The following is a 13,325-nucleotide window of genomic DNA, read 5'->3' as shown; positions in this document are numbered from 1 at the left end:
CTTGGCCGGCGACTCCGCTGCGATGGCTTTCATGGCGGAAGAGGAAGAAGAAGAGGAGAGGAGGAGAGAGGTGGGTGGAGATGACAAAGTGTTTTTTTAAAAAAAAACACTATTATACATATATATATTATTTTTGTTTACAATATACCAAAACTATGCAAGTGGTTTGGTGGTTGGGCCATTCATTTGCATATGGTTTGAGAGGGGTTCGAATCTCCTCAACCTCAAAATTGGAATTAATTTTGGATTTTTCCATATTCTGTTGCCCAGGGTCATTTTGGGAATTTCACATGTGTGTGGGTCCCACTTTTGCTGAGTTGGAATGCCACATCAGCAGTTAACGTTAGAAACTGACGGAATTGAATCGGAATGACCTATTGGACGAGAAAATAATACCGCAGGGGTGTTTTTGATGAAATTGAAAGTCGAGGGACTGAATTGATGCGAGGTCCATACCACAGGGTGGTGAACAGTATTTAGCCCAAAGAATAATATGATACTAAATCTTCATTATATTAATAAAGATTAATCTCACAATAATATACTAAAAACAATATATTTTGAGTTATTTTTTTCTTTCTTTCTTTCTTGTAGGAATATAAAAAATTATTAGAAAACTAATCTTAAAAAGCTGAGATTAAGAAAAACATTGCAGAACTTAATTTATTTTAATTTTCTAAATAGTTAAATTAAATTAATTTTTATTTATTCAAATTAAGATTTTAAAATTGTGCTTTATAGTGGGTAAACAAGAGCATGGCCCGGCACGATATGAGATAAGGCCACGGGCCGGACCAGGCTTGATGTTTAAGTAAATGGGCCGGCATGAGCCCGACACAATAATAAATGGGTCAGCCCAAGCACAGCACGAAGCACGACTAGTCCCGCTAAAAATGGGCAGGGTTAGACCGGGCCTGCCTGTTTGCCACCTCTATGATGAGCGTAATAAATGAATTACTCAAAACTATTTTTTATTGTAGAAATGTCGCAAGTGGGTCATGCTTAAAACGAGAAAGTTTTGCCATTTTCAATCTCTAGTTTTCAGAACAAAACAAGTTTGGTAACAACCTTTTGGGAAGAAAACTAATCTATTTAAAAACAAAAATTTAGGCCAAGTGAATGACAAGAAACTGCCAAATCAAGTTTGAAACTATCCTCGCCGGTTTCGTTCTCTCACATTCCTCTCTAGGAAACCCATTACCTGTAATCTTCCTCACTGAATGCATCAAGAGGGAAACAGTCTATTTAAATCAAGAAATCAATTGGCATGTAGCCAGGTCCATGGATAATTTGCTGCAGGAAGTAAATCAACTGAGAACCGGTGCCCTGAGACATCGGAATATGTAGGTCTTGGTACAGTTAGTGGTGCATTACTCAAAGTTTGATGAATGCGTGTAATAATTGACGTTTGAATATGATATGATGTAAGAAACCAACTGTTATTAATGTTACTAAGATATTTGTATAAGTTATTTTATTCATTGTCCAATATTAATCATATGGTCACCATGATTTATAAAAATTGAAAGTTAACAAAAATTTATAAGGACATAATAAAGATTAAAAATGATAACAAGAGCATTTGAATCACATTATATTATCAAACAATCAAGGCAAAATAATCTTTCATGTCCAAATTGGTCATTCCATAAACAAAAAACACAAGCCAGTTTTGAGTTTAGCAAACACTTTGCCACTGCTTTGGCTACTGACAGCACTTAGAGCAAGTTCACCCGTTGGGTCATAGGGTCACCTATTATTCACTGCTTTTTAGTGTATATTTTCATTCTCTGGGTCACGAAATACACTGTGTGACCCAGGGCACTAAATACACTGTACTCGTGACCCAGAGGGTGAAAATAACACTAAAAAATTGTGAATAGTGGGTGATCTGGTGACCAAACAGGTGAACTTGCTCTTATAAAAAGCCAGTTTACCAAACACTCAGCTGCTTATTCTCAGAAATAAGCAGAAGCCAATTTTTTTTTAAAAGTACAGCCATACCAAACACACCCTATAAGCTGGTAAATATGTTACCATTTGCGTTATGTCAGACATGAATTGATTTAATGACTAGTTATGAAATTTTAATATTCGAGAGTACACTCTATTTTCTTCTAGAGGTTGATTATGAGTTTCTAAAAATGGCAAGTACAACAACTTTTTCGTTAGTACAGAGTAGGGTAACAATGATTCTAAATTTATAAACAATTGAAAAAAACGTCTATCATATTTCAAATTATCTGATGCGTTGGTACTTTAGATTGAATGTACAATATTTCCTATTATCTACAAGTAAGACTACTATTGTGTTCTTTGCACTGAATGTGCAAGTTGGTATGAGAACTCGAGTGTATGAAGTACCCAAGCTTAACCTTAACCAAAGAACTGCGACCAAAACTTGGTTTGACCATCCCCTTGGAAGAAAATGACTTCAGATATAATCAAGGTTTTGAGTCCATGTGGTCATGGCCTTTTCTAACTATATTTAATACTGGTTAATGACTAAATTGAGGTGTTACATGCATAAATTAATCACGAATTCATGGGTTTGAATAGTCAAAAGAGCAAGTAAAGGATCATAAGGTCTGAATGTGGGTCTCTCACTCATCAAGTCATTATGGTTCCACCAAGGCCCTTTTGATCTAAAAAGAATGTTTCTGTATTCAATGCATGCAAGAACCCATCAATGTTAATTGACAGACTGAATTATTTTCACGTACAGCAATAATGTCACAGCTAAAAAGAAGGTCTTGAATGTGGAGCAGTCAAGGGATAGGGCGTAGAAGAAGCATTGGGATCACGGAGAGGTCCAAATCCATACCCTAAATTGATGAAGAACGTAAGGATCCAATGAGTTTTGGTCCCTGAATTAGTGAGAGTATTACCCTGTATTATATATATGAATGTCATCCAAATAAAGCAAGTTGCCACTTTCTGCTTGTGGGTCCTATTCCTATTTGTCTGTCAACCTAAATAAGGGGGGAGGGAGAGAGACAGAGAGAGAGACTTGACTCTCTTCACCGTGTTTAGGGTACCATACTCACTAGTGAAAGCTCAGAATGGGAAAAACATAGTAACTCATTCACGCATGACTGATATTGACAGAGATTGAGTGAAAATTCCACCACACATTCAAGTATTGCATGATGTACACGCCAAAGTTTATAGCTTTCTAAAGTCTAAGAGAAGAAAATCCCAGATGCTATCACAGACCACTTCTATGGATTACGAAAGGATCCAAAAGCCTCAGGTGCTCTTTTCTTCTTCTTACACATAATGTGCTTCATTTCATTCATCTTTCACTTTCGGTACAAATGTGTTGTATGTTAGAGCAAGTAATTACAAAACGAAGCATCGCTTTCAAAGCTTTGTCTCTTTTCTTCACTTCAACTGTGTGAAAGACCCAACCTTTCTTTTGATCTGTCAATTTCCAGACTCCAGAGTGACCCACATTTTGGCTCAAAGTTTGCGTCTTTCTCTTGGGTTTTTGGGTATAAAGGCAGATAGCCATTTCAAAGAGTGTGGTTTTTATTGTGAATTTTGGAAGAGCAGGTTGGTGGTGGTGGGGGATTTTCACCTGGGAAGTTGAGGACTATGCTACTTGGGGTAGAGAAGAAGAGGAAGGAGCAGGAAGACTCTGTATCTACTTTCAATTTGAGATCTCAAGCTTCTGTGTTTGAAGTCACTGGTTAGTTCTTCTTCCTTTCAATTTTTCAGATGGTGATTGTTTGTTTCCTGTAGCTGGCTTTTGAATCCCACATGATATCTTATCAATGGGTCAGTGCTAATAACAGATGGTAGTTAAAGTTCATATCTTGATTTCTCTTCAGTTCTCTAGAGTGACTTAAAGCAGCACTGATTGTATTTGTACTTGTCTAGTAAATGTGAAACTATGTCATCTGGCATTGGGTGCTGCAAAAGATCAACTCTTTACACTTTATTTGGCAGATAAACTTGATGCAAATTAACAGAAGATGTAAGAATTGGGAATGTTTGACTGAATCTTTTGTTACAGGTGGTGCTGATAACTGCAAAGATGTAGATGTTGTGAGTGTTCATCCTGAATGCTCAACTTCAACTGCTGCTGATTTATCAGGCCCAGAGATGATGAGTGACCGCAGGTTTAAGGACAATGCATTAGGCAATTTCAGAGCTAGGAATCAAGAAGACCCGTCGTTAGATTATGATAGTGGACATGATGCAATGAATGTGTCGGCATCCATCTTTGAGTTTCAGAAGGCAGAAAGGGGCACACAAAGACTGCCTCTTGCACCTTTCTCCAAACCAGCTCCATCCAAATGGGATGATGCTCAGAAGTGGATAGCAAGTCCAACTTGGAGCAGGCCGAAGAGTGGGCAAGCAGTTGGACTGCGAAAGGCGGGTACCCTTGGTAATGGGAGTCGCCAACCTACGACAAAGGTTGTTGTTGAAGTTCCAGATCCAAAAGTAGCTAACTTTGACGAGCCGGATACGAAACGGATTGACACAAATCAAGCTAAGATGGAAAGTGCGGGGCAGAAGTTTGTTAGCTGGGAGGCTGACCCATACCACAGTGCTGATTCCTATGGCAAGCCTGTGCTCATGATCGAAAATTCTGTTGGAGAGTCAGCAAGTAAGAATGTGTTTCTCTTTTTCTTTCCTTTTTTCTTTTCGTCTAGTTCAGTTTAGATTATTGTTTCATGACTACATCATTCACTACAGAATAAGATTTTGAGCACTGCAGTCAAGCTAGTCAGATATATGGTATATCATGTGTTCTGAAATGTTGTTAATACTAACAGTAGGAGTTATTGATGCTTGAATATGTTGAGGATCAGTCACTTTGGTAGGGACAAAGTTTGGTTATTACCCTTTTATAAGAAATGAAGCCATTATGTATACTTGGGAAGAATAGATGCTCATCATGTCCTTACTGGTGTCTGGGATGGAAAATGACTTGAAGGCCAACATTGAATCATTCTCATGTTATTGCCAATCCATACCACATTCTGACTATAATCCAGATATATTCATTATGATCAGGCTTAGAAATGCCTCTATGGAAGTTTATAAACTTAATAAGCTGCCTGAAATTTCGAGTTTCCATCTGTCTGGGTCTCATATCCTTGGATGAGATGAACTTAAATTGGTGATAAGAAGAGAATGTGACGCATTCATCAGATTTAGAAACCAGTTTCTGGTTGTATAGTTTCAGTGCTGGTAGTAATGAAAGGTCTAAGGTAGCTTACATGTGGATTCCAACTGTGGTAGAAGCTGAAACCTTTTCTGCATGATGTTATTTATGCTTTAGTTTGGTAGAAAGTGGAAAACTTTGAAACATACCTCAACATTTTTTTTTTTTTTTGAAAGTGGAAAACACACATCAACATTATCTAAGAAGACTGATGAAAATGGGGCCATTAAGACTGAAATCATGTGTGTGATTGAGGTGCTTGAAAATTAATAAAACTTGATATCGCTTGGTATTGTGATAGCTAAAACACTACAACTTGCATATGATTTTTGCAGTCAATCTTAGCCGGCTTGATTCTTCTGGAGCTTTCCATGGCACAACAACATTTATTCCTCCCCCTTCAACGGCAAGGTCTGTGTCAATGAGAGATATGGGTACAGAGATGACACCAATTGCTAGCCAGGAACCTTCCAGGACTGGAACTCCAGTGGGGGCAACAACACCAATTCGTAGTCCAACTAATTCAAGGCCATCTACTCCTACCAGAGCCACACAAGCTTCATCTCTGATTGCTCCATTTATTGACCACATAGATCCTAACAAGGAGTTGTCTGAGAAGGAGAAAACCAGGAGAGAGATAATGGCTCTTGGGACACAGCTGGGTAAGATGAATATTGCTGCCTGGGCTAGCAAAGAAGAGGATAAAGATGCATCAACATCAGTGAAATCTGCACCAGAAGAACAACTAGCTAACAGTGTTATTGAGACACGTGCAGCAGCATGGGAGGAGGCTGAGAAAGCCAAGTATTTGGCTAGGTTAGTAAATTCATGCCTTTGTGTTTTCTTTACTTATTTCCATTTTGATACCCTTAGAACACTAAATGTGCTCATCCCTGTCTATATATCTATTGATATAGATAAAGCTTTAGAAGTATACTATTCTAGGCGTACTAAAGTTGCAAATAGTCTGAAGACTCAGATGGAATTCAGACACATATAAACAATAGAAGCATACTTGAGTGACGAAATGATAGATGAAATGAATTCCATCTCCTACAATTGTAACTTGATTGTTGGCTCATGATACTCTTTATGCATTTATGCTTTGGTTGTTCTATCTTACAATTTGTGCTGTGATCATAACTGCAATTGTCCAGGTTCAAACGTGAAGAGATGAAAATTCAAGCGTGGGAAAATCATCAGAAAGCACAAACAGAAGCAGAGATGAGGAAAGTTGAGGTATTTTATTCAAGAAGCTTCAGTGACTTGTTAGTGAACTCAAACTTTTAATCAATGGAGTCTCTTGGTTTATTGAAACTGACAGTTGTTTGTTCCAGGTAGAGATTGAAAGGATAAGGGGACGGGCACACAGTAAGCTAATGAATAAGTTAGCAGCTGCAAGGCATAAGGCTCAAGAAAAGCGAGCAGCAGCTGAGGCCAAGAGAAACCAGCAAGCTGCAAAAACGGAGCAACAAGCAGAGTACATTCGCAGAACTGGCCGAATCCCTTCCACATTTTCTTGTTGGGGTTGGTGCTCTTGATGTTTTGAATCATTGTCTACCGTGGAGGCCTTTTGTCCGATTTTCTGTCAATCGCATTTATGTACGTCCATGTTCACACCTGTGCTTATATACATGAGCACAGTAAGATGGCCGACCCTCATGTAGAAACCTAAAGACTCCGATTTGGCTAAGTAAGCCCTGTAAAAATAGCAACTACTTAATCCGAGTGTCAACTTTTGCAGTCTGTTTGGCCCTTGTGAGATCAACCATGTTTGAAGATGTAAGCATTGACCAACACAAAACACACAAGCCAGTTAGACTGTTTTACCCAACAAATTTACTTTCGGATAGATTTTCGACATTTTTTGACCTAAAATCTTTTCTACAGATATGTACTCTACACTTGTGCTAAAAAAATAAAATAAAATAACTATCCGGCAGTAAAACTCACCCTACAATACTTTTTGGAGAAATTCTTGCATAAGGGCTGCCGCACCACGTGGCGGTGCGACCCTCCAATCAGAGCAAAGAAATTTTTTCCCTCTTTTTCGAAATTGCCCCTGATTTTTAATGTGAAATACCCAAAATACCGTCCTGATTGGGCCGCTGCACTGTCACGTGGTGAGGATGCCATGCGAAAGTCTCTCTCTACTTTTTGATTTGGTATCTATTGCCAGACAATAATAAAATAATTCCTTGCTCATACAATATGACTCGTGTATTCTCATCCAATGTAATAACAAAAGAAGAAAAAAAAGGTCATTAAAAAAAAAAAGAAAAAAAAAAACCTTGTGTAACTCAACTCTAATAAGTTTACGGCCAACAGATTTGAGGATTGCTGCGTTAGTTTGGCTTTGCTAGAATATCTTTGTGGATCCTGGTGTAAATATTAACTGAGTGAGTGTGTTACTAATTTATTAATATCACTAATATCACTAAGGTGGCTTGCCACCTCACCAATTCACCACGTAAGGAAAACATTACCTGATTTGTAATTTGTTATTTGAGATTGGATCAGAAGACGGGTCGGGTCGGGTCGTGTAGGCCTTTACTATTCAGTCTATTCCATCCTGAAGCTTTCAAAGCTGAAAGACCTTAAACCACTCTAGTTTAGCTCATAAACCCTAAAAATTTCATCTTCCGCTTTCTTCCACCAGCTATGAATGCCCATTATTCGTCTTCATCTCTATACACCTTGAAGCCCCATCTCTGTGAAAATGAAGCCAACTGAAGAAGAAGAAGAAGGCTTCTTTCTATTCATCATCATCTTCCCCAAGATGCTGTTACTTCTTCGCACTCTGTTCCACACAAGTTGCAGAGTCTCCTCCCTTCGAGTAAGACCTAAATACCCATCATCTAATTCCTGCTTTATCAATGCATCATCATCACTATCATCATCGCATGGTTCTCTTATAGCTTCCCCTCTGGTTTGGTTCACCAGTTTCTTCTGTATTATTCGCTTCCCATTTGTCACTAAATCCAATCCTGATATGGTTCAAGAAAACTTAAATGTAGAATCTTTGAGTCGAATTGTTCAGCTGGACTATTGGGACGACCCCAGAATTGTTAGTGTGTTTGGTTCGGCATTGGCGCCGATTTGGGTGTCAAGGTTTTTGGTGGAACTGAGAAAAGATCCCAACTTGGCATTCAAGTTGTTCAAATGGGCGAAAACCCAGACCGGGTTTTGCCACACTACTGAGTCTTATTGTATTTTGGTTCACATACTTTTTGTTGGTAGAATGTATATTGATGCCCATGAGGTTATTAGAGAGTTGGTGTTGTTGAGCCGGGGGTTGCCGGGTTTTGATGTGTTTGATGGGCTGTGGGAGACCAGGAATGTTTGTCGTCCGGGGTTTGGAGTGTTTGATGCCTTGTTTAGTGTTTTGGTTGAGCTAGGAATGCTTGAGAAAGCAAGTGAGTGCTTCTTGAGGATGAGGAAGTGTAGAGTTTTGCCGAAAGTGCGATCTTGTAATGCCCTTCTGCACGGGCTTTCGAAGTCAGGGAAGGGGAATTTGTCAAGGCAGTTTTTTAAGGATATGCTTGGGGCTGGGATTTCCCCTTCTGTTTTCACATTCAATATAATGATTGGATATACGTGCAAAGAAGGCGATTTGGAAACCGCAAGAAGCTTGTTTGCACAAATGAAACAGTTGGGTCTTACACCTGATATTGTGACATATAATTCTCTTATTGACGGATATGGAAAGGTTGGATTATTAGATGATTCAGTTTGCATATTTGAAGAAATGAAGGATGTAGGTTGTGAACCTGATCTAATAACATACAATGCTTTGATTAATTGTTTTTGTAAATTTGAAAAAATGCCTCAAGCTTTCAATTTTCTCCGCGAGATGATGAGTGATGGCTTGAAACCGAATGTCATAACGTATAGCACGTTGATTGATGCCTTCTGTAAGGAAGGGATGATGCAAGAGGCAATTAAGATTTTTATAGACATGAAACGAGTTGGTCTTTCAGCTAATGAGTTCACCTATACTTCTTTGATTGATGCAAGTTGTAAAGCTGGAAATTTGAGCCAAGCACTGAAGTTCAGAAATGAGATGTTAGAGGCAGGAGTTAGTTTCAATATTGTAACTTATACGGCTCTACTGGATGGGCTGTGTGAAGATGGAAAGATGGAGGAAGCAGAAGACGTTTTTAGGGAGGTGCTAAACTCTGGAATAATTCCTAACCAGGAAATATGTACCGCCCTTGTTCATGGGTATGTCAAGACTAAGAAGATGGAGAATGCTACAGAATTCTTGAAGGATATCAAGGGGAAAGGCTTTAAACCAGATTTGTTACTTTATGGAACCATCATTTGGGTCCTTTGCTCTCAAAATAAGGTTGAAGAGGCTGAGCTTGTAATCAGTGAAATCAAGGATTGTGGTTTAACTGCAAATCATTTCATTTACACAACACTTATGGATGCTTATTTCAAGAAAGGAAACACCAATGCGGCACTCAATGTTTTACAGCGAATGCTGGACAACAATATTGAGGTTAGTGTGGTAACATATTGTGCACTAATTGATGGTTTGTGCAAAAAGGGGTTGCTCCAAGAGGCCATTACTTATTTTAGGACGATGTCCAACATTGGCTTGCAGCCCAATGTTGCAGTTTTTACGGCCTTAATTGATGGTCTTTGTAAAGGTAGTTGCATTGAAGCAGCTAAGGAGCTGTTTAATGAAATGCTAGACAAGGGTATGATTCCAGATAAAGCTGCTTACACCACTCTAATAGATGGAAACTTAAAGCATGGAAATCTTGAGGAAGCTTTGAGCATGCACAGGAGAATGAAAGAAATTGGTATGGAGCTTGACCTGCATGCATATACTTCCTTGATTTGGGGGCTTTCTCACCTTGGTCAGATGCAACAAGCAAAAGCATTCCTTGATGAGATGATTGGGAAGGGTATAATTCCTGATGAGATTCTCATTGTTTGTCTTGTAAGAAAATACCATGAGCTAGGGAATGTGGATGAAGCCATCAAGTTGCAGACTGAATGGCAAAACAGGGTCTAAGAACTGGAACTTCTAATTTTGTGTTTCCTAATGCAAGAACTTAAGCGGGGCTAATTGATAGTTATCCTAGCTTGGTTGTTGAGTTGGATATTTGAATTGGACACAAAGAATGGTTTTACTCCTAGTCTCCTACTACTTGGAAGCACATGTACTCGGAGACTATTTGAATTGGTTTCTGGCTGGATAGGATGATTTTTTGCAGAAGTTGTGCTTCATGCCTCCTGATGAACCACGACAACGACCATGAAGACATATTAAAGCTTCTTTATGGTCTAACTAGGCAAAGTCTGCTACTTTCAAAACCCTCAATCTCTTTCCAGGGTGAGCTTTTGTTCCCTGTCCAGGTGTAGGCGTGTATCATCTATAAAGCAAGTCAGTAAAACTAATTCTGCTCACATTTGCTTCTCAAATCCTTCAAGGTGCTGTATCCTGCTGTAAAACACATGGCAGCTAGAATTTATGAAGGTATGTCAGGGCTAACATGGAGTCAGCAATGCAAAATCAAGGAAATGATTGACCCGACTGAGTTGAACCGGAAATGAATGATGCTTTCGATCGGCCACACTTGCAAGGTTTTAATCTCATCCTACATATTAGATAGTACAACTATGATATTCATGCCTGGATTTGCCACTTCAACAACCAGCTAAAACAAAGCCTTTATTCATTTTGGTTGCAATTACAGTTAAATTACTGTGGGCTATAAGCTTTGGATAAATTATCTTTCATATTTAGGATGAATTGTATTATTAGTTGTTTAAATATTATCTAATTAAATAATAATACAGACGGCAGGCAGCAGTGATGACAGCAATGGTGATGGCAAGGACAGTGTTGGTGTTACTCAGCAACAATAGTTCTGGCAGTATCAGCTATCATGTTGTGGTTGGGGTGGTATTGAAGACATCAGTGGTGATGGGAGTGCGGCTGTATTTCCGTGGTTGTGGCATGGTGATGCCAGTGACAGTGATGTGGTACATTACTAGAGGCAGTGGAGGCTGAGTGGGATCTCTGAAATCTGGACATACATATCAAGCACTCAAATGTGGCCTTCACTTTAATGTTTTTGTTTCTGACCTTTTGCCATTTATGGGGTCAGGTTTATACCTCCCCGCTATATCACATAGAAGTAGGATAGCTTCCAAAATCTTTCCATTTGGTTTTTATCGAAGTTGTATGCAATGCGATCAGTTTTCCAGTAATTGACATCTGTGGTGAATAGTTTGTACCTCATATTCAGTGATCAATGATATATGGTTCTATCAGTTTTCACTTTTCAGAGATATGTGTTGATTCCATATCATTTATATATCTATCGGTGAGATCACATTTCCTGCAATTTGTACGTGCAGTTGATGGTTTTGTGTGCACATTGCATGCCATGTGCCATTTATCAGCAGAAATGCGTCGAACTTTGTTTGTGATTGCTAAAAACAGTTGCAGAAACGCATTTTGTGATCACAGTTGCCGTCTTGAAAATCTAAACAGCGGCGAGCGCAGTTGGAATACGACCAACACGAAACTCCAATTTCAATCATCATCCTTGCTTCATTTCCAGCTGAAACATGCGAAGTTGGTGAACCTGTACCATATACACCAACACCAATTTTGATTTTGACTTCACGTAATATAAAAGAAAACACCAACGTAAATTTCAATGTACAGAGGGAGAGGGAGAGTAGGAGGGATTCAAATTTGCTTACCACCAATACTTTGGCCGTGATACCACCACTTAATAAAAAACCACCATGTGTTATAAAACATAATTAAAGTGAATCATGATGATTTATTAAAAAAAAATTTTTAAGAATAAAATCAATTATATATGACGTGGTAAGTTTTAATAAGGTGGTGATATCACCAAAAAACAAAAGACCAATACACAGTAACCAAGAGCATATAAGAAAGAAGGCCATTTTCGTAGTCGACGTTCTGAAAGCAGTAATCACGTTCAGTTTGCAAGTGAAGTTTTTATTGTAATGTGAATTAATTTATAGACCATGGATGAGTTTAATTTGGTCAAAGTCGCTGTGTTTAAAAAGCCAAATATGGTAATCAACATCATAGAAGGTTTTTAATGATTTCACACAGTGAATACTGTGTTTATCTTTTCCAATGTGCATCCATACATCACTGAATCAATAAACAAATTAATTTTCTATTACTCAAAAAAAAAAAATAATAAAGATAACATTCACCGCAATAGTACTCTGTGATTACTAACAAAATTTTTTTGTTTAAAGTTAATGTCTCGTTTATTTGTAGATTAAAACTCGTTTATTTTTGTTTCTCTTGTTGGTAAGAATAAAACCATTCAACCAAAGAATGTGCCTTTTCATATCTAAATATCTCATTTTCCAACCCAAATTAATGGAGCCTAATAATTTTCATACATGTACCAAAATTAATTCATGAACCTTAAATAAATTTTCTTCAATTTCTCGTCAAGTTAATCGCTAGAATGGTAAATTGTGGATAGGGCTGTCAATTCTGACACGACTCGAAATCCGCATGAAATAAAGCGGGTTGAACCTGCACGATTAAAAAGAGGGCCAGCTGTGGGTTAACCCGCCATGACCCATTTAATAAATGGGTCAGCCACGAGTTAACCCGCCAACACGAAGTGAACCTGTATAACCTGATTATGCTATACTTCTTGAAATTTTGGACGTTGGGAGTATTTGATTATATGATTAGACTTTTTCTTTATAATTATTAGATTTAATTATTTATGAATATATATATATATAATTATTTATATTATTCGTCTTGTGGAGTTTTTAGTGAATTTAATCAATTTATACATATTTTTTAGTTAAATGGGTTGCATTGTTAACCCTTAAAACACACACGACCTTTTTTTTTTTAATGGGTTAAGCGGGTTGGAAACGGGTAACCCATTTAATAAATAGTTTGGGTTTGAGTTTAAATTTTTGACACGATTATTAAATGGGTTGGGTTGGGTTTATATCTTGCGACACAATAAATATCTTGACCCGCCACGAACCTAACCCGACACGACCCATTGACAACCCTATTTGTGGATAAATTGGCCAAGTGTCCATATATATCAAATGGCTTTAGTCTTTTAGATGTCCAGATTCACATGCAAAATGTATCCAA

General features: G+C 38.1%; 2 protein-coding genes across 3 annotated transcripts; both read left to right on the top strand.

The window, feature by feature from the left end:
* The first annotated feature begins 2,991 nt into the window (after positions 1-2,991).
* On the top strand, positions 2,992-7,014 carry LOC112198557. Its single transcript, XM_024339707.2, has 6 exons — positions 2,992-3,253; positions 3,556-3,691; positions 4,019-4,615; positions 5,512-5,992; positions 6,334-6,415; positions 6,514-7,014. Exons 1-6 carry the CDS (start codon positions 3,203-3,205, stop codon positions 6,715-6,717), a joined length of 1,551 nt encoding a protein of 516 aa, XP_024195475.1. The 5' UTR covers positions 2,992-3,202; the 3' UTR covers positions 6,718-7,014.
* Positions 7,015-7,750: 736 nt separating this feature from the next.
* LOC112196245 (putative pentatricopeptide repeat-containing protein At2g02150) lies at positions 7,751-11,487 on the top strand. 2 transcript variants are annotated; one of them, XM_024336561.2, is made up of 3 exons: positions 7,751-10,523; positions 10,622-10,774; positions 10,991-11,487. In XM_024336561.2, the coding sequence occupies exon 1, from the start codon at positions 7,896-7,898 to the stop codon at positions 10,200-10,202; it is 2,307 nt and encodes a 768-aa protein (XP_024192329.1). In that variant the 5' UTR covers positions 7,751-7,895; the 3' UTR covers positions 10,203-10,523; positions 10,622-10,774; positions 10,991-11,487. The 2 variants fall into 2 exon arrangements, with proteins under 2 accessions (XP_024192329.1, XP_024192328.1); XM_024336560.2 differs by having other exon boundaries at positions 7,751-10,774.
* The last annotated feature ends 1,838 nt before the right edge of the window (positions 11,488-13,325 follow it).

This window comes from Rosa chinensis, chromosome 4 (assembly GCF_002994745.2).
Source record: "Rosa chinensis cultivar Old Blush chromosome 4, RchiOBHm-V2, whole genome shotgun sequence".
NCBI lineage: Eukaryota > Viridiplantae > Streptophyta > Magnoliopsida > Rosales > Rosaceae > Rosa > Rosa chinensis.
Note: the sequence above shows the minus strand (reverse complement) of the source record. Positions and strands in the feature narration are given on the sequence as shown.

Bases quoted from the DNA above. Each gene is read 5' to 3' on its own strand.
- LOC112198557 (XM_024339707.2), top strand. From the start codon at position 3,203: ATGCTATCACAGACCACTTCTATGGATTACGAAAGGATCCAAAAGCCT. The intron at 5,993-6,333 runs GTTAGTAAATTC...GCAATTGTCCAG, and splicing joins AAAGCCAAGTATTTGGCTAG to GTTCAAACGTGAAGAGATGA. The intron at 6,416-6,513 runs GTATTTTATTCA...TGTTTGTTCCAG, and splicing joins CAGAGATGAGGAAAGTTGAG to GTAGAGATTGAAAGGATAAG.
- LOC112196245 (XM_024336561.2), top strand. From the start codon at position 7,896: ATGAAGCCAACTGAAGAAGAAGAAGAAGGCTTCTTTCTATTCATCATC.